The sequence below is a fragment of the Natrix helvetica genome, assembly GCF_964273705.1.
Source record: "Natrix helvetica genome assembly, chromosome: 6".
In the NCBI taxonomy this organism is placed as follows: Eukaryota; Metazoa; Chordata; class Lepidosauria; order Squamata; family Natricidae; genus Natrix; species Natrix helvetica.
The window spans coordinates 80,104,180-80,124,701 of NC_138553.1; the positions used below are offsets into that span (position 1 = coordinate 80,104,180).

General features: G+C 44.7%; 1 protein-coding gene across 5 annotated transcripts in view; it reads right to left on the reverse strand.

The window, feature by feature from the left end:
* Positions 1-20,522, reverse strand: part of ATXN7L1 (ataxin 7 like 1) — a 58,979-nt gene that overhangs the window by 11,225 nt on the left and 27,232 nt on the right. For 2 of the 5 annotated variants that reach the window (XM_081957953.1, XM_081957952.1), the window contains exons 3-6: positions 19,847-19,951; positions 11,517-11,742; positions 7,956-8,236; positions 3,885-3,992 (exon numbers count right to left, since the gene is read on the reverse strand). In XM_081957953.1, coding sequence (XP_081814079.1) covers positions 3,885-3,992; positions 7,956-8,236; positions 11,517-11,742; positions 19,847-19,951 — 720 coding nt within the window. Of the gene's footprint in view, positions 1-3,884; positions 3,993-7,955; positions 8,237-11,516; positions 11,743-14,296; positions 14,426-19,846; positions 19,952-20,522 lie in introns of those variants that run through there. The other 3 variants (XM_081957956.1, XM_081957954.1, XM_081957955.1) reach the window with 3 other exon arrangements.

The following is a 20,522-nucleotide window of genomic DNA, read 5'->3' on the forward strand; positions in this document are numbered from 1 at the left end:
ATTCCGTCTGGAAGCGGAAGCGCAACAGCCGCTGTTGGGGAAGGGACAAAGGGGCGGCGGTCGCCCGATCCTGCCACCGCCACCCCTTCGCCCCTGGTAACGGCGACTGTTGTGCTGCTGCTTCCAGCTGGGATGCTGGAGGAGCTGCTGGCAGGGAGGGAGGGAAGAAGGGCAGAAGGGAGGTGGAAGGAAGGAAAGAAAAGCAGACACGCCGGAGGGAAAGAGGAAAGAAGGCAAGCAGGCAGGAAGGAGGCAGAAGGAAGGAGGGAAGAATGGAACTGGAAGGGAGGCAGGGAAGGAGGGAGGGAGAAAGGAAGGATAGGAGGATAGGGAAAGAAGGCAGGCAGGCAGAAGGGAGGGAGGTGCAAGGAAGGAAGGAAGCATAGATAAGCAGGAGGGAAAGAAGGCAGGCAGGCAGGAGGAAAGAGGAAGGAGGGAACTGGAAGGGAGGCAGGGAAGGAGGGAGGGAGAAAGGAAGGATAGGAGGATAGGGAAAGAGGAAAGAAGGCAGGCAGGCAGAAGGGAGGGAGGTGCAAGGAAGGAAGGAAGCATAGATAAGCAGGAGGGAAAGAAGGCAGGCAGGCAGGAGGAAAGAGGAAGGAGGGAACTGGAAGGGAGGCAGGGAAGGAGGGAGGGAGAAAGGAAGGATAGGAGGATAGGGAAAGAGGAAAGAAGGCAGGCAGGCAGAAGGGAGGGAGGTGCAAGGAAGGAAGGAAGCATAGATAAGCAGGAGGGAAAGAAGGCAGGCAGGCAGGAGGAAAGAGGAAGGAGGGAACTGGAAGGGAGGCAGGGAAGGAGGGAGGGAGAAAGGAAGGATAGGAGGATAGGGAAAGAGGAAAGAAGGCAGGCAGGCAGAAGGGAGGGAGGTGCAAGGAAGGAAGGAAGCATAGATAAGCAGGAGGGAAAGAAGGCAGGCAGGCAGGAGGAAAGAGGAAGGAGGGAACTGGAAGGGAGGCAAGGAGGGAGGGAGAAAGGAAGGATAGGAGGATAGGGAAAGAGGAAAGAAGGCAGGCAGGCAGAAGGGAGGGAGGTGCAAGGAAGGAAGGAAGCATAGATAAGCAGGAGGGAAAGAAGGCAGGCAGGCAGGAGGAAAGAGGAAGGAGGGAACTGGAAGGGAGGCAGGGAAGGAGGGAGGGAGAAAGGAAGGATAGGAGGATAGGGAAAGAGGAAAGAAGGCAGGCAGGCAGAAGGGAGGGAGGTGCAAGGAAGGAAGAAAGCATAGATAAGCAGGAGGGAAAGAAGGCAGGCAGGCAGGGGGAAAGAGGAAGGAGGGAACTGGAAGGGAGGCAGGAAGGAAGGGAGGGTGGAAGGAAGGATAGACAAGTAAGAGGGAAAGAGGAAAGAAAGCATGTGACTACGGTGGGAGACGAGGAAAGACCGGTGTGCTATGTTATGCAGAGGTGTACTTATAACAATTTTATAGACAAATGATACTATTTACAGTCGCGCGGGTGGGGGGGGGCGCGAAATGTTTTCTTCTTCCTAGGGGGGGCATGACAGAAAATAATTGAGAAGCACTGGCCTATGTCAAGAGGGGACCTGCAACCAAGCCCTCAAAGCTGCAACCAACACCAGAAGGGAGCGACCTCAAACACGTGGCTGCGGCTGCCATCTTGACTTTTTCTTCTGATTCTCCTCTGGACCTGTTTATTTCGAGCCGAGGTGGCGTAGTGGTTAGAGTGCAGTACTGCAGGCTACTTCTGCCGGCTGCCTGCAATTTGGCCGTTGAAATCCCACTAGGCGCAAGGTTGACTCAGCCTTCCGAGATAGGTAAAATGAAGACCGAGATTGTTGGGGGCCAGAGGCTGACTCTGCAAATTGCTTAGAGGCGGCTGTAAAGCACCGTAAAGCGGTATATAAGTCTAAGGGCTATTGCTGCTATGGCTATTTTAATGCCTGCAGACCACGATGCAGGAAACCCCCCTTTCTCTAGGGAGAAATGGGGACAACTCGCTGCGGCCAACTTGCCCCAAGCAACTCGCTGCAGGATAATTTAACAATTCTCTTTCATTATTTAAAATAAATAAAAATGATTTCAATGTTTGCCGTTCACGTTTCTTTCTGCCCCCTCCTTTTGCATCCTTTCTTTAAGGATTCTATTCCACCCTTTCTTTGATCTTAGTGTAACTCTTGTCCGCAGTGAGCTGCCCTGCGGCCAGTTGGCCATTGCGAATTGTTACGGACCCTTGTTTAGATCTCCCTGAATCCAGAGGAAGAGCTGCACGAGAAGAAAACTTTAGAGGCGGTGTAGGCAATTGGTGGCCCTCCAGATGTTTATCTTCAGTTCTCCACTCTTTCAGCCTCAGCTATGCAGCTGAAGGATGTTTCAGGACTCTTGTTCAACCACATCTGGAGGGTCAGAATGTCCTTGTTTACCTACTGCTGTCCTGGAATTTAAGGATCAGGCAATGCCCTGTCAATTCAAAGCTTCGCTGCATATGAAAAATTGAGTTTGACTAACAGTGAACATCGATTCCTGTTCTTCGTGCCTACAAACAAAATATAATTTTCTCCCCATTATGCTATTTAAAAAAATAAATAGGGTGCTCGCTCCCCATGCAGGCGTCTGAGAAATCTTGAATATCAAAAATGTGAAAGGGTCCATTAATGGCATCCAAAATTTGCTCTGGCAATAAAACATCTGTTGCAATTTTAACCGCTGCAAAGTGAGAATATGATAGGAACTTTCAGAATGGATTCCGTTGGTTATTTGCTAACAATTTCTCTCCACAGGTTTTCAAGTCTAAAATTAACATTTCTTGTGAATGGCTGGGGGAAAAAACTCTTTTCCTGCAAAGAATTTCTAGGCACTTCATTTTATACTTTAACTGAACTCCTTTTTTTCTCTTTCTCGTCTTCCGTCTCCTTCCTCTCCTCCTCCTTCTGTTCCTCCCTCCTCCTCCTGCTCCTCCCAGCCACCTCTTTCTCCTCCTCCCCCTCTTCCTCCTTCCTCTTCCTCTTCCATCTCCTCCTTTTCCTTCTCCTCTTTCACCTCTTTCCCATCCCTCCTTTCTCCTGCTCCTCCCCCTGCCTCCTCTTTCTCCTTCTTTCTTCCCCCCTCCCTTTCTCCCTTTTCCTCCGCCCCTCACCTTCCCCTTTTTCCTGCTCCCTCTTTCCCATATTGTTCCTCCTCCCTCCCTCCCTTTCTCCTTTCTCTTCCTCCCCATCCCTTTTCCTTTCTCCTCCTGCTCCGCTTCCCTCCCTCGTTCTTCTTTCTCCATCACATACTCCTTTCTCCTCCTGCTCCTCTTCCCTCCCTCATTCTTTTCTCCTTCTTCTACTCTCCCTTTTCGCCTCCTGCTCTTCCCTCCCTCGTTCTTTTCTCCTTCTTCTTCTACTCCTTTTTTCCTGCTCCTCTTCCCTCCCTTGTTCTTTTCTCCTCCTTCTTTCTCTTACTCCTCTTCCTACCCTCCTTTTCCCTTCTTCTACTCCTTTCTCCAGCTCCTCTTCCTACCCTCCTTTCTCCAGCTCCTCTTCCTACCCTCCTTTCTCCTTTTCCTACTCCTCCTTTCTCATCCTGCTCCTCTTCCCTCCCTCCTCGTTCTCTTTTCCCCTAGTCCTACTCCCCCTCCTCTTTCTCCTCCTCCTCCTCCCCCCCATCCCCAAGTTGGGCAAGTAAACCATATAAAACCCACATTTTGCCATCTGGATACCATTGCGTAACATTATGGAGGGAGGTGGAACACATAAGGAATGTGGGGCGGGGAAAGAGACGGGGGGGGCGGGGGGAAGCGGAATATGCAAATTCAAAACACGCCTGACCATGGATTATCTTGACACATAAATCAGACGGTTGAAAGAGATGAATCCCCCCCTCCTCTCCCCCCCTCCTGTTCTTTCACAATGACGGAACTTCTCTTAAGTCTTCTCTAAGTAGAACGTACCCAGCTCCTTCAGCCTCTCCTTATATGACTTGCCCGCTGGACCTTCTGTCACCCTTCTCACAGACTCCTCTTTTCCTCTTGGCTGACCACGTTCTTGCATTCTGGCACCTAGTACAGAACACCAGACTCCAAGTAAGGACCAGCCAATGCTGAGAAAGAGGATGCTATTTAGTTATCCTAGCGAGGACGCGGCGGTTTTCTCCGCAGAGGCAACATCGCACAGCCGCGGTGGCGGCGGACAGTGGCGCCACGGCCTAGGAAGAAGCCCGCGATTGCCCCTCCAGAGCGGGGAGGAGGTTTGAAACGTTTGGAAAAAAATTAAAAAATAAAAATAAACAAAAGAGGATGTGGGGAGATACGCCTGGCGTTTGCAGAATTCTGCTTCGGTTCTTATCAAAACAGGGGAGCCCGTCCTCGGGTTGCGGTTAGCAGATATTGTAATTAGTGGGGACAGTGTTCCCCGGGGAGGAAGACGAGGGTGAGTTCCCATGGGGAAAATGTCCACCCAGAATAATTAGGGCCAGTTTTGTGGGAGGTTTTTAAGAAAAGATTTTAAAGACTATAAAGAAAAGTGAGAACAATTACCGTATTTCTCAGAGTATAAGACGCACCAAAGTATAAGACGCACCAAGATTTTGAAGAGATTTTTTTAAAAAAAGGTTTTGCACTCTGCAGGCCTTCCAAACCCTCCTCTACGCCTCAATTTTTTGTGAAAAACGGGGCATGCAAAGAGTTTGAGAGGCCTTCAAATTGATTTACGGTCTGTTTTTAATTTTTATAAATTTGTACAGGGGTTGTTTAATTTGATTTTTAGCTATGTACACGATTGTTTGTATGGTTTTTTAATTTATTCCTGTACACCGCCCCAAGTCCCTCCGGGGAGAGGGGGCGGTCTAGAAATCTAATTAATTATTATTAATTATTATTATTATCCTGGGGCTTGGAGGCAAAAATGAGCAAACATCCCGTTTTTCGCGAAAAAAGGGGCATGCATAGCCTTTAGGAGGCTTGTAGAGTGCTCCTGGGAGCTGGTGGTGGGGGGTTCCATTTTTTGCCTTCCCCCAGCCCCCAGGAGCACTTTGCAGGCCTCCCAACGCCTCTGCACGTTCATTTTGGTGAAGGGAGTGGGGTTTCAGGAGGCCCAAAATGCTGTATTTGGTGTATAAGACGCACCCAGATTCTCACCCTCTTTTTTGCGGGGAAAATGTGTGTCTTATACTCCGAAAAATACGGTAATCAATGATTTGCCTGCAGACGGTTGTGGGTGCTCCATCACTGGAAGCTTTTAAAGAAAAGATTGAACCGGCATTTGTCTGGGATGGTATCGGGTTTCCTGCTTGAGCAGGGGGTTGGACTAGAAGACCTCCGAGGTCCCTTCCAATTCTGTTATACATCAGAAATTAAAACTGCAGTGCCATGAGCCTTCCCAGACATGCGGTAGTGTAGGCAGAAGTGTTGGCTTGTGACAATCCAACATATTAGGAGTCGCTTGGCTGAGGAGAGTTGCTACGGTTGCTCGCTCTTGTGCAACGGGACGCAGGAAATCCCTGTTGTAACTCCATAGCTTGCCTTCTGCCATTGCCAACAAAAACACTGAAATATTTTCCTTCCCAAGCCAAGTTATAGTTTAGTATTTTCTAGACTAGCAAATTTGGGACCTTTTTGTTAGACAGCTTTATTGGAGAGGTCTAATCCCATCCCTACAGGTAGTCCTCGGCTTACGACCCTCAAACTGAGCCTCAACTTTCTGCTGCTAAGTGAGATCTTTGTTTAAGTGAATTTTGCTCCATTTTATCTCCTTTCGTGCCCCCGTTATTCATTGAATCACTGCAGCTCTTAAGTTCAGGACACGGCTGATAAGTGAATCCAGCTTTCCCATTGGCTTTGGTTTGACAGAAGGTCGCAAAAGGGGATCGTGCGATTCCGGGACGCTGCAACTGTCATAAATATGAGTCAGTTGCCAAGCGTCTGAATTTTGATCACCTGACCATGGGGATGCTGCAAATGGTCGTAAAGTGTGAAAAGGGGTTGTAAGTGACTTTTTTCCCACTCTCGTAACTTTGAATGGTCACTGTGAACTGTTGTAAGTCAAGGACTTACCCGCATTTGAGAAAATGAAGAAGCCTGGCAATTATTTTGCTGCATTATTGCAATGCTAGCCATCTATGGCACACATTTCTTCATAAGACTGTGTATATTTAACGTAAGGGTTCTTAACTTACAACCACTCATTTAGTGACTGTTCGAAGTTACGACGGCAGTGAAAAAGGTCATGAAAGGCCGTAAAACAGGGCAAAAGTCACTTCACAAATGTCTCGCTGAACAGCAGCAAATTTTAGGGCTCAGCGGCAGTCGTAAGTCAAGGACTGCCTGTAGGGATGGGATGGGACCTGTCCAATAAAGCAGTTCTGAAAGGTTGTGTATGAAGGCTGTTCGTTCCACTTTCAGCTCAATGTTTTTTTTAGAAGGCTCTCTGCTTGGGGGCCGTCAAATTATGTTCTGTTTTTCACTTTTAAACACGCAGCCGTAATTGAAGGGTTAGTAACTCCTAGCGTGCATCCGATGGGCAGCTAAAATGCAGCAAGCAAAGGGATGTCATTATAACAGCGTACGGAAGACAAAACATGAAACCTTGGTTGCGACAAGACAGGCAGGCATGAAGGTTCACATGAATTCAAATGTTGGCTGATGGGACAAAGAATGGGGAACCTACCTTATCCAGATGTGGCGTTTCTCAGTGGGAGGAAAAACTGCCTGCTCTGTAAGTCAACGAGTGCCAATGGGCACTGGGTCAGACCCGAGTCTAATGGAAGAAAACTAACCTTTGGATCTACCTAATCTCCATTATTTATTGTCCAGATAAACTGGAGAGCAGTCTGAGACATTTCATTGATAGGACCAACAAAGCAACCGGCCTCTTGGCTTTAGAGAATTTTACAGGTAGGCCTCAAACTTATGACAGTTCATTTTAGTGACCGTTCAAAGTTAAAACAGTCCTGGAAAAAGTGGCTGATGGCAACTAACTCATATTTGTCATCTTCTTTTAACGACCCCCCATAATCCCTTGCGGGGTGGAGTCTGGGCAACTGAAAGGAGCTGAGCGTTTTACTGGCCAGATGCCCTTCCCGTCACCAATGAGGAGTTTTGTCCAGCGGATATATTCTCATTGTGCTCGGAGAGAGAAATACCTGCCTCTACCTAGGATCAAACTCACAGCCTCCGGATTGTGAGGCGAGAGCGCCACCTCTAGGCCACCGCACCACTCAACTGACTCATATTTATGATGGATGCAATATCCCCGGGGTCAGGTGATCTGACAGGCAAAGCTGATGGGGGGGCCAGATTCATTTAATCACCCAGGTTACTAATTTAATAATTGCATGGATTCCCTTAACGGCCGTGGCGAGAAATGGGGTAAAAAGGGGCAAAAGTCACTTAAGGAATGTCTCACTTAGCCACGAAAGGGCTCAACAGTGGTCGTTAGGCGAGGACTACCTGTATCTCGTCTTTGCCAAATTATGCTGCAACAGTAGCTCACAAAAGGTAAAAGGTAAAGGTGCCCCTCGCACATATGTGCTAGTTGTTCCCGACTCTAGTCGGCGGTGCTCATCCCCGTCTGAAAGCCAAAGAGCCAGCGCTGTCCGAAGACATCTCCGTGGTCATGTGGCCGGCATTACTGAACGCCAAAGGCGCACGGAACACTGTTCCCTTCCCACCAAAGGTGGTCCTTATTTTTCTACTTGCATTTTTAACGTGCTTTCGAACTGCTAGGTTGGCAGAAAGCTGGGACAAGTAATGGGAGCTCACTCCGTTACGTGGCACTAGGGATTCGAACCGCCTAACTGCCGACCTTTCTGATCGACAAGCTCAGGGTCTTCGCCACTACGTCCCTAGCTAACAAAAGGAGAAGCCGAAAAGCAAGCTGACCTCTCATTTGATTGACATTGACATTCGCTTGATATTTGAAGCAGACAGCTGGGCAAGAGCAGGTTGGGGAGAACAATCCGTTTGTGAAGCAGCCCTCGTTTAACGAAGGACGGCATCTCGTTAAGTCGTTAAGGCGCCACTCACCTGAAACCCTCTTATAAGACTTGTTACTGTTTTTGGTGCCGTTTTGGTGCTTCTTGTCTACGGGTGGCGCTAGAAAGCCTTTGCCGTTCAGAATCTTCTCGGGCGATGGCGGCACCGATTTGGAGGTCACAGCGGACTTAACTGGAGCAGGGATGGTAGATGACGAAGAGGCGGAGGAGGCGGCGATGGCAGGAGCGGCCGTCGAGTTCATTTTAATGTTGGCACCATCTGACTTCACTAGATTAGGGATTTTCTCGAGGCTGACGACCGGAACAGGAACACTGAAGGGGAAAAAGAAAAGTATTCAAGGTGTATTTTCTGCACCACTCATACTAACATTCCCTTGCCTTTCTTCTACGTGACACTAACGCAGGAATTAAACGTGCACGTTGACAAATAAGTGAAGGGCCCTTGGTGCTCTCTGAGCTGGGTTGTTTTCTTGCAAACGTTTCATTACCCAACTAGGTAACATCATCAGGGCTAATGATGGTACTAGCATTGGTTCTGTAAAAGTTTATGTAATCCGTATTTTTCGGAGTATAAGACGCACCTTTTTCCCCTCAAAAAAGAGGCTGAAAATCTGGGTGCGTCTTCTACATTGAATACAGCATTTTTGGCCTCCCAAAACCCCTTCCCCTTTTGCAAAAATGGCCACGCAGAGCCTTTAGGAGGCTTCCAGAGTGCTCCTGGGGGCTGGGGAGGGCAGAAATGAGTGAAAAATGGGCCATTTTTTGCTCGTTTTTGATCCCCCCCCCAGCCCCCAGGAGCACTCTACAAGCCTCATAAAGGCTATGCATGCCCCCCCTTTAAAAAAAACGGGCTCGTTTTTGCGAAAAGCGGCCATTTTTGGGAGGTTTGCAGAGGGCAAAAACTTTTTTTTTTTAAATTTGTCTCTTCAAAATCTTGGTGCGTCTTATCTCTGGTGCGTCTTATACGCCGAAAGGTATGGTACAGCCTGCTTATTATAAATCGAACTGTTAGTATAAAAAACGATCAGCATTTTTAAGACATAAAGATCAGCTTTGGTATAAATTAATATGGCAGATGTTATTTCATTACTTTACCAATTGTTATCTTTTTGCTTTCCTGTTATCAATATTTCAACTATGTCCAGGCTTAATTTTTAGACTTAATTCTAATAAGAGATAGATGCATTCAGAGAGAAAAATACTATTGCATCCCCATATCCTTCTTTGCCTGTTTCTTTTCTTATGCTTTTGAAATATTGTTTCACAATACATCTATATAGCACACAGAGTAATCAAGCCAGTTCAATCCCTTCCAATTATGTGTTTTACCAGTAAAGCAGTGGCCAGATCACTTCACACAAATCTGTTCCTAGCCAACAATATCAGTATTATTGCGTGCTAAAAACATGTTAGAGAACCATGCATGCATGTTTATCTATATACTACTAAACTTCTCCTGTCTTCTGTAATGTTCAATTCATCTAAACGGTGGATGACAGAGAAAAAAGTTTTGATTCAAGGTATCTCAAATCTATTAACTTGAGAAAATGTGTACAAAACCTTTGATCCTTACTTCTGTGTAGTTGAAATTTCAAGAGTCTTCACACCAGTTGCATTTGCAAAGTGTGGACACTGCAGTGTCGCCACAATCAGCCACACCACCGGATTGTCATTTCTTATATTTTCCTGCCAGCTTCCCACTAATAAAGTCATTGGGGAAGACGGCAGGAAGTCGGAAGTCACTTCTGCTCTATTGCTTTTCTGCCCACACCTTTTATTTCTCTGTTCGTGTAAGGAAACATCTCTGAAACAATGACCACCTAGTATTATATCATGAAGCTGAATTATGAAACATTTCCCTTCTGTTAGAAATCAAAACTGAAGAAAAACTTCCTGTTAATGTCATGTTACATTTCTCATAGTCAGGACCGTGTTATTTACGTAACTGCAGTGAAAACGGCTTAAGAGTGGCAAAAAGGCCATAAAACCGGGTGTGAATTGCTTAACAACCATCTCACTTAAGAATGGAAATTCTGCTCCCAATTGTAGTCATAAGTTGAGGACTCCCTGTGAAAAGGTTTGGTCAGCTGACACGTCAATTCATATAGTAGCTATATTTCGTTCTTTGCTTCTCTCTCGGACAAGGAGCAATCAACTTTTTGGTAATCAAGGCTCATTACATTTAATATTTTTGCTGTGGCGAAAAGTTTAAGTTGATTTTTCAATTAATCCTTAATGCTAAAAGACAGGCGAGGGTCTAACTCAGGGGTGTCCAAACTTGGGAACTTTAAGACTTGTGGACTTCAACTCCCAGCATTCCCCAGCCAGCATAGCTGGCTGGGGAATGCTGGGAGTTGAAGTCCACAAGTCTTAAAGTTCCCAAGTTTGGACATCCCTGGTCTAACTATTTTATGTGGCAAGTCTTCTGGGCGATTTCCTAGCCAGTCTTTCTCAACCTTTAAGATGTGTGGACTTCAACTCCCAGAATTCCCCAGCCAGGAATCAAAGGCCACACATCTTAAACTTGCCAAGACCACTCTGGAATATTTCTGCTAAGTTTAGCTCGTATCAAATCCCAAACCGGAGCATTAGGAGCTCAAAATATTCTGAGCTGAAATCATTTTTATACACTAATGCAACTAATTGAAACCGTGCTTGTTTCTAAATAAAACCACATTTGTTTCTCTTTTTGGGGGGCATTATGTTTCTGGCTGCTATTTTGTAAGACATTGCACAAAGGTCTGAAGTGGAATTTTTAAAAAATCTCCATAAATTTCCATAAGAATGCTAGAAATGCCCATTAGGGGGTTCTTAACTTTTAGTCTTGAATAAGTCTCGCACAAACTAATTATCTTGTATAAGCCTTGAGTGAGTTTTGCCCCACTTCTTGCCATGTTTGTTAAATGAATACCTGCAATTGTTAAGTTAGTAACACAGTTGTTAAGCGAATCTGGCTTCCCCATTTGACTTGGCTTGTTGGAAGGTCGTAAAAGAGGATCACATGACCCCAGGACACTGCAATGGTCATAAGTATGAGCCAGTTACCAGGCATCTGGATTTTGATCATGTGACTGTAGGGAGGTGAGCAATGGTCATGAGTGTGAAAAATGGTCATAAATCACCTTTTTTTTAGTGCTGTTGTAACTTCAAACGGTCACTAAATGAACTGTTGTAAGTCGAAGACTACATGTATATGTGTATATGTCGTCATCATCTCCTTTTAATGAGCCCATAATCCCTTGCCGGGTGGAGTCTGGCCAACTGAATGGAGCTGTGTGTTTACTGGCCATATACCCTTCCTGTCACCAATGAGGAGTTATATTCAGCAGCTATATTCCCATTGTGCCCAGAGAGAGAAATATCTGCCTGTACCTAGGATTGAACTCACAGCCTCCTGATGATTGTGAAGCAAGAGCTCCACCTCTAGGCCCCCGCAACACTCACATCCTAGATATAAACTTTTTCAATTCCTTCCCTCGGGATGGCGCTCTAGGGCGCTGCGTGCCGAAACAACTAGACAGAAATCTAAATTTGGAAATCTAATACTGAGAAAAGAATATGAAATCGAGAGTCTGCAAGAATACCAACTTACCAAGGTTTGTCCCTTGAGACTTTTGAAGAAAAGACCATATGCTGCTTGCTACTGGAGGTAATGAGATTGTCTTTGGGCGTTTTGAATGGCTTTGCGTTGTTGTTTACGGAGTTATGGCCACTGAGGCAGGATTTCGGCTTCATCTGTATGAGGCATGCCCTGGAATTGCAGGGTCCCGGAGATGCTGGAGATGAGCAAGGTTTACACATTGAACCGTGTCTTCGTTCTGCAATAGGTAATATATAGATATATGTAACAACAATACTAAATGAATAAAAATAGAGGCAATTTGTTCTGAGCTGGGCTTCCCGAGAGCATGAAGCAAACTGACAAAAATCCCTTTTATTAATTGACTGTGAATTCTGCTCATTCACATCCAGCAAAGTCTTTCAAGAGAGGATTTACGGTCACAGACCTTGTCTGGCTTGGAGGAATAGCTTGACTCCCTCTTCTTTGTGGCAGCCCTTGAGATATTGGAAGACTGCTATCATGTCTCCCCTGGTCCTTCTTTTCATTAAACTGGACATACCCAGTTCCTGCAACAAGAGCATGAAGCAAACTCCTGGTCCTAACAAAAACCCCTTTTATTAATTTTCTGTGAATTCTGCTCGTTCACATCCAGCAAAGTCTTTCAAGGGAGGATTTACAGTCACAGACCTTCTCTGGCTTGGAGAGCTGCCAGGCCGATATCTGCAAAACCTGGCAAGGAGTCTCAGAGAGTCACGAACCAATTAAGCAAACTAATTGTCTCCTGCAAACTCCACTCCCCTGTCGCTCCTCTTTTATTTCCCCCGGGAGGGGCCATTCACCGTCCATCTGTGGCCTTACTCCCAAGTCGACCCCTGTTCTTTAGCTGTTCCCTTTGGGTTCGACGAGAAGGAACATGAAAACATCACGAAATACCAGGACTTAAAAATCGAAATCCAACGATTATGGCACAAACCAGCAGTGGTAATTCCAGTGGTAATTGGCACACTGGGTGCTATTCCGAAAGCACTGGAATTACATTTAAAACAGTTAAAACTTGACAAAATCACCATCAGTCAAATGCAAAAAGCTGCACTGCTTGGATCCGCACGTAATATTACGAAAATACGTTACGACGTCCTAGGCCCCTGGGTGGGGCCCGACTAGTAATCAATGCCAAATCCGGCGAAACAACTGGCCGCTGTGATACAATTGTATAACAACAACAACAACAACAACAACAACAGCAACAGCAACAACAAAACCAGTCAATGGTATTTGTGACACATTTTTAAATGTTCAGTTGACTTGAGTTTTATGTTTAATGAATAAGAACAACAACAATAATAATGCTCAGTTAACTGATTGTCATGTTTAATGAAGAGATAATAATAATAATAATAATAATAATAATAATAATAATAATAATAATAATAATAACAACAACAACAACAACAACAACCACAGCAACACCCTCAGATTGGCTCTTTCCTAAATTACCTACATGGCCATTTCTAGTTCTTAGCAAATACAAGAGCAGAATTTGATTTCCTCCCCACTTCAAGTGATGCTCTCATAGAGTCCAATCTATTTATCATAGAGGAGTGTCATCGCCTATACTAAAGAATTTTAATTTGCATGATACCTGCTCTGGAGATGCTTTACTGTTGTTGACAGGATTTCTTTTAAAAAAAAAAAAAGCCTTAAAGCAGTAGAAACATTGCAAATGGCGACAAAATGTGCTATGTTTCTGTAAAATCATAATAAATAAATGGGCCCCTCCTGATAGCAGCAACCTTTGCACCGAAGGATGGCCTAATATCGTACAACTGCCAGATATGTGAGGCCTTTTCAACCAAGCCTTCGCAAATTGCAGAAATACATGCACTTTAAAAAAAAAAAAACATTTAACACTATGCGCTGCGAAAATGACTGAACCTTGGCCCGAAGAGTTTTGGAACATCGTACTTACTAGAAAATGACATTTCTCTCAAGACTGACTGGTTCGCTTACTCCTCGCGTTTTTATTAAGCGCGGAAGCAATCAATGTTGGCTTTCGCAGAGGCTGTGAAATATTTTTAGCTGCTCTGCAAGCATTCCTTTTTTTTTTTTAACCCGTCGCAAAATAATGCAGGAGGTTACTACCATGGTAGGTAGTGGATACGAGTCACATACCCAGTTTGAAATGCTCCAGAGTTAAAGCAAAACAAAGGGAAGGCCCGGGGGATATTGCACGCGATTTTAAAAACCAAATATCGTAGAATTGAGGTACCTAGGAAACGCACGGTTCAAAAGGCAGTTCGCTACGGAGCCAAGGGTTGTAAACATTTTGAGCACTTTCGCTTTCTCTGTGACAACCCGAGCACACTCTGTACCCTGCTAAGTGGGATTTTAAGTGAAAACAGAACTGTTGAGGCGGAAGTTTAGAAGGAAGAAACAATCAAACCAAAGTTTGTGACAATGATTTCCAAGGATATCAAAGAAGGAAGCATTTCAAAGAGCGTCACTTTACAATAATGTAAACAAGCACTCTAAGGAGAATGGCAACGGGTGTTCAGTTTGTGCTACTCGGGGTAAAAACTGTCAAAGGGAACGACGTGCCAGCCGCACAAACACGGATCTTTTTTAGCGGTTGGTGAAACTTGCAAATTCCCTGCCGTGCTAAAATGACTTTCCTGGTTTTGCAACCACGCCAGGAGATTGTTAGCTTCCGAAATAATAACAATTAAAAAGGGCTTAAGGGCTGCTGGGGAAAAGGGAGAAATCACGCAGAGGGTTATCCCGCTAGATAAAAGGAAACGCAAACGACTTACATGGATGCACTAGGCCTGCCAAGTTAACGCAAGTCCTAGGACGGCCGTAAACAACTCGAACCGCGAGAACACAAAAAGTGACTCACGGCAGGGACCCCGTCAGAGAATGACAGCAGCAACACAATCGCTGTGCAGAAGGCTGGAAGGGAAGCAAATTCTGCTCCGACAACAGCAGCTTTGCACTCGGGGCACCGACTGCTCGGGTTACACAAAACAACACACCCGGTTGTTACACACCCTGTCAGCTCCGCCATACGACGACAACGCTCCCGACAGATTTAAGGGACGGTGTTTGCTCTTGGGGAATTGACTGGGTCTATTTTGGGATCGAAGAGTAGCAGAATGAGAGGATTCTGGCTGGAAGATGGCTAGAGGTGAACGTCCTGCAACAATTCGATTATTGCCATTGCAGGCAGTCCTTGACTTACGACCACGATGGAGTCCAGAATTTACCTGGCTAAGGGAAACATTTGTTAAGTGAGTTTGGCCCCACCTTTCTCGCCACAGTTGTTAAGTGAATTGCGGCAGTTGTTAAAGGGACTAACATGTTGTTAAGTGAATCCGGCTTCCCCACTGACTTTGCTCGTCAGATGGTCGCAAAAGGGGATCGCGTGACACACACACACACACACACACGGGGCCACTGTAACCGTCATAAACGTGAGTCAGCTGCCAAGCATCCGAATTTCGACCATGTGACCATGCGGAAGATGCAGCGGTCATAAGCGTGACAAATGGTCATAAGTCACTTTTTTCCTTGCCCTTGTTACTTCGAACGGTCACTAAATGAACTGTTGCAACTTGAGGACTAGCTGTAAAAATAATGGACTTGCTAAGATAAGCCACATTTGTTAACAATAATACATCAATTAAGTGATGGATAGTAGATATGATTTAAATATAGCGTCTGAATTTTGATAGGGATAATTCAGCGGTCGTTAAGTGTGAAAAACGGTCATAAGTCCCTTTTTATCAATGCCGTTGTAACTTTGAATGGTCACTAAGTGAACAGTCGGAGACCGCCCGGATTTTGGAGACGTCATTTTGGAGTGGATTTTGGAGACGTCATTTTGGAGTGTCACTCATTTAGAAGATATACAGTAGCATGTTAAATAGCTTAATTAATTCTGCTCCTGCAGATTTTAGGGAAATGATCACTTCAGATTTTTTAACTGCTTAGCCCACAATTGAACCCCGAGTTTCTGTTGCTAAGTGAGACAGTTTTTAAGTGAGTTTTGCCCCAATTTATGACCTTTCTTGCCACGGTTGTTAAGTGAATCATTGCAACTGTTAAGTAAGTCACAGGGTTGTTAAGTGAATATGGTTTCCCCACTGACTTTGCTTGTCAGAAGGTCGCAGAAGGGGATCATGTGACCTTGTGACATGCGACCGTCATAACTACAAGTCAGTTGCCTGAATTTTGATCACGTGACCACAGGGATGCTGCAACGGTCATAAATGTGAAAAATGGCCATAAGTCACTTTTTTCAGTCCCGTTAAACCAGGGGTGTCCAAACCTGGGAACTTTAAGACTTGTGGACTTCAACTTCCAGAATTCCCCAGCCAGCCATGCTGGCTGGGGAATTCTGGGAGTTAAAGTCCACAAGTCTTAAAGTTCCCAAGTTTGGACACCCCTGCGTTAAACAGTCACCAAATGAACTGTTGTAAGTTGAGGACTACCTGTATTTTCCCAGATTTTGTTCCTAACCAATAAATGCTGTAGTTTTTACAGTCTTTCAAAAAAAAAAAAAGAATCAGGGGCTGAACTAACCATAATTATAAATCTTATTTTCCCACAAATTATTTTCCTTCCAATGGTCACTAAACGAGTGGTTGTAAATCAAGGACCACCTGTATTCCTGAATACCTTCTACCTCATAGGCTGCATAAAAAATGGAAAACTGTCTTAAAACATTAAGGACGGCATAACTCATTTAACCTTGTTTAGCGATGAAAATTCTGTCCCAATTATGGTCGTAAATCAAGGACTACCTGTATAGTTGCTAAACAAGGAATGTTGACTAAGGACACAATTTTTCACAGCCGACATAAACCTTGGGGCTCAAATAAAACTCTTCTTCTGATGTAGGGCAGTCAATTCCATGATACCCACTAAAGGAAGAGAATTTCTGTATCTTCCCATTTAAAGATTAAATCAAGCCTCCTATAGGGATTGGCATTTCCTGGTGGTCTCCCATCCTTATGATAACCAAGTCCAACCTTTCTTAGTTTTATTTTTTTAAGATCAGCCAATCTCTGGTAACTATGATTTACGACAGATTGACTTATGACCTTAATTGAGCCCAACATTTCTGTTGTTAAGTGAGACATTTGTCAAGTGAATTTTGCCCCCTTTTTACAACCTTTCTTGATTAATCTGTGGGATATGATTCCAAGTGGGATTGTAAGGATTACGAAAAGAAAGAAAGAGAGAGAGAAAGAGAGAGGGAGGGAGGGAAGGAGGGAGGGAAGAAGAAAGAAAGAAAGAAAGAAAGAAAGAAAGAAAGAAAGAAAGAAAGAAAAAGAGAGATGGAAGGAAGAAACAAAGAAAAAGAAAGAAAAGAAAGAAAAGGAGGAAGGAAGGAAGGAAGGAAGAAAGAAAGAAAGAAAGAAAGAAAGAAAGAAAGAAAGAAAGAAAGAAAGAAAGAAAGAAAGAAAGAAAGAAAGAAAGAAAGAAAGAAAGAAAGAAAGAAAGAAAAAGAGAGATGGAAGGAAGAAACAAAGAAAAAGAAAAAAGGAGGAAAAAGAAAGGAGGGAGGGAGGGAAGAAGGAAGGAAGAAAGAAAGAGAGTAAGGGTGGGAGGGGAGGGAAGAAGAAAAAAAGAAAAAGAAAGGGAGGGAGGGAGGGAGGAAGAAATAGAGTGAGGGTGGGAGAGGAAGGAAGAAGAAAGAAAAAGAAAGAAAAGAAAGAAAAGGAGGAAGGAAGGAAGGAAGGAAGAAAGAAAGAAAGAAAGAAGAAAGAAAGAAAGAAAGAAAGAAAGAAAGAAAGAAAGAAAGAAAGAAAGAAAGAAAGAAAGAAAGAAAGAAAACTTCATTTCAGAAGAAATCTTTAAAAGCAGAAAAAGCAAATTCAGAAAAGACAATTTTTAATATAGAAGTTCCCCCTACTGGCTATAACTTAGTAAGTAAGTAGGCTTAAATTCTTGAAAATTAGGAAAAGTGGTCAGGTTTAAAAAGTAAACTTTTCAACCATTGTGTTGGAAATCTTATCATAAAATATAAATAAAAAACATGGATCTTCAGATGTGAGCGTTACAGGCAGTTCTCGACTTACAACAGTTCACTTAGTGACCGTTTAAAGTTACAACAGCATTGAAAGCAGTGCCTTAGGACCATTTTTCACACTTCCCCATGGTCATGCAATTTTACATTTGGATGCTGGATGGCCGACTCACACTTACGACGATTGCTGTGTCCGTGTGTGTGGGCATGTCACGTGATCCCCTCTTGCGATCTTCTCACAAGCGAAGCCAATGGGGGGGGGCGGGAGCCAGATTCACTTAACAGCCGCGTGGCTAGCTTAACAAAGGCAGTGATTCACTGAACAACCGTGGCAGGACAAGTCGTAAAAGGGGGCAAAACTCACTTGAGCAAATTTCTCACTTAGCAAGATAAATCCGGGGGCTAAAATTGTGGTCGTTAAGGTGAGGACTGCCTGTATATCCCCTATGGATGCTTTGGCAAGCATTTTCTATATTGATCCGTTGCGGTTGGGGAGCAGATAACGAAGAAAGTAGAGGAGGAGGACTCTCAGATTCCAAGGGCCCCTGGAGCTGCCTTCCAAGCAAACAGACCAGGAGATCTGCCAGCTTTCTAAAAAGAGATTACTTCCAGGACAAGCAAAGGCTCCTTCCTCTTCAAACTCGGCCTTGTTGTCAGGGCAACAGAGGACGGTACCCGAGACGAAGCGTGGGCTGAGTCAGGCACTGCAAAATGTTCACACAGAAGGGACTTTCTTGCCTCTGAGAGAATGCGCCAGGCAGTCCTCGACGTACGACCACATGAATTGTCCGTGGCTAAGCCGGGCAGGTGCTTCTGTTAAGCGAGTCAATGGGTGGGTGAATGGAGGGATAGCGTTATGAAGTCAAGCTACAACTTTCCCCAGAATTGTTGCCTGGATCAGGGCACCTGGAACAAAATTTGGGCAAAACTGCGAGTTTGCACTCTTTGGCATTATTCTTTTTTTTGACAAATATTTCAGCACCGTCAAGAGCTTATGATTGTCAAGATCTATTTGTATTCGTACTGTTATTATTAATATCCACCACATTGAGAACATTCGATGAAATAAATTTATTTTAAACACCAAGAAACCTCAAATATGGTGTCTTTCACTCTCATGCAATTGCTTCCTTTAAAAAAAAACTGGTTATTCATATAGAATAACAGAGTTGGAAGGGACCTTGGAGGTCTTCTAGTCCAACCTCCTGCTTAGGCAGGAAACCCTACACCACTTCAGACAAAAGGGTATCCAACATCATCTTAAAGACTTCCAGTGTTGGGACATTCACAACTTCTGGAGGCAACTTCTGTTCCACTGATTAATTGTTCTAACTGTCAGGAAATTTCTCCTTAGTTCCAGGATGCTTCTCTCTTTGATGAGTTTCCACCCATTGCTTCTTGTCCTGCCCTCGAGTGCTTTGGAGAATAGCTTGACTCCCTCTTCTTTGTGGCAGCCCTTGAGATATTGGAAGACTGCTATCATGTCTCCCCTAATCCTTCTTTTCATTAAACTGGACATACCCAGTTCCTGCAACAAGAGCATGAAGCAAACTCCTGGTCCTAACAAAAACCCCTTTTATTAATTTTCTGTGAATTCTGCTCATTCACATCCAGCAAAGTCTTTCAAGGGAGGATTTACAGTCACAGACCTTCTCTGGCTTGGAGAGCTGCCAGGCCGATCTCTGCAAAACCTGGCAAGGAGTCTCGGAGAATCACAGGCCAATGAAGCGAACTAATGGTCTCCTGCAAACTCCACTCCCCTTTCGCTCCTCTTTTATTTCCTCTGGGAGGGCCCATTCATCGTCCACCTGTGGCCTTACTCCCAAGTCGACCCCTGTTCTTTAGCTGTTCCCGCTCGTCTGGCAACTCTGCGCAAGGGAACAGGCTCCAGCTGTTCTTCTGCCTCAGTGACGTCTGACTCTGAAGGCAGCTGATAACTGGCATATGGCTCTGGCGCCCTCTCTGCCTCCGACACAGAGCCCTCATCCGAGCCTTCCCCAAATTCCAGGACTGGCCCATCTTCCTCTCCATCCTCCTCACTGTCTGAATCTGCTGCCAGCTCCACAGGCCACAACAGCTGGAAAGGTCGTAAGTGTGAAAAACCTAAGTCACTTTTTCAGTGCTGTTGTTAACTTCGAACTAAGCAAACTGTTATAATCGAGCGCTACCTGTACACAGAGGTGCATCTTCTGCCACACCGCCCCCCCACTCCCCAAATCGGCCACAAGCAATTCCACATATTTTGTTCCCCCCCCTCCTTCTATTTAGAATTCCGACCGAGGGAAGCACATTAAATGAACGTCAACCACAAACGAAACGTGTCACTTACCGCAGTGGGACTGGAAAACCTGTGGCTTGATAACCTGATTGCAGGTATTGCACACAACTAGATAGAAATCATCGTGAGCTGGATAGTGGCCAAATAAGTGCATATCTGTGGGAAAGTTAAAAAATACATATATACAAACATTAGAAGTCGTCCTTAGGAGAGAGAAAAAAAACCCAGATACTTCCTTTTCAAAAAGGTAAGATATTGTATTTTTTTTAAAAAAGCACCAAATAAAAGAGACGGTTGCATGCTTTATTCCAGGGGTGTCCAAACTTGGGAACTTTAAGACTTGTGGACTTCAACTCCCAGAATTCTGGAAGTTGAAGTCCACAAGTCTTAAAGTTCCCAAGTTTGGACACCCCTGCTTTATTCAGAAGTTAAGCCCTTCTGAATTTAGGGGATATACGATAGGTATATATGCAGAGGTAGTCCTCGACTTACAACTGTTCGTTTAATGACCGTTCAAAGTTACAACAAGCACTTGCGGCCGTTTTTCTCACTTATGGCCCTTGCAGCGTGGCCCATGGTCACATGATCCAAATTCAGCCACCTGACTCATATTTATGACGGTTGCAGTGCTCCCCGGGGTCATGTGAATCCATCTTGCAACCTTCTGGCAAGCAAAGTCAAAGGGGAAGAAAGATTCACTTAACAACACGACCACTAACTTAACACC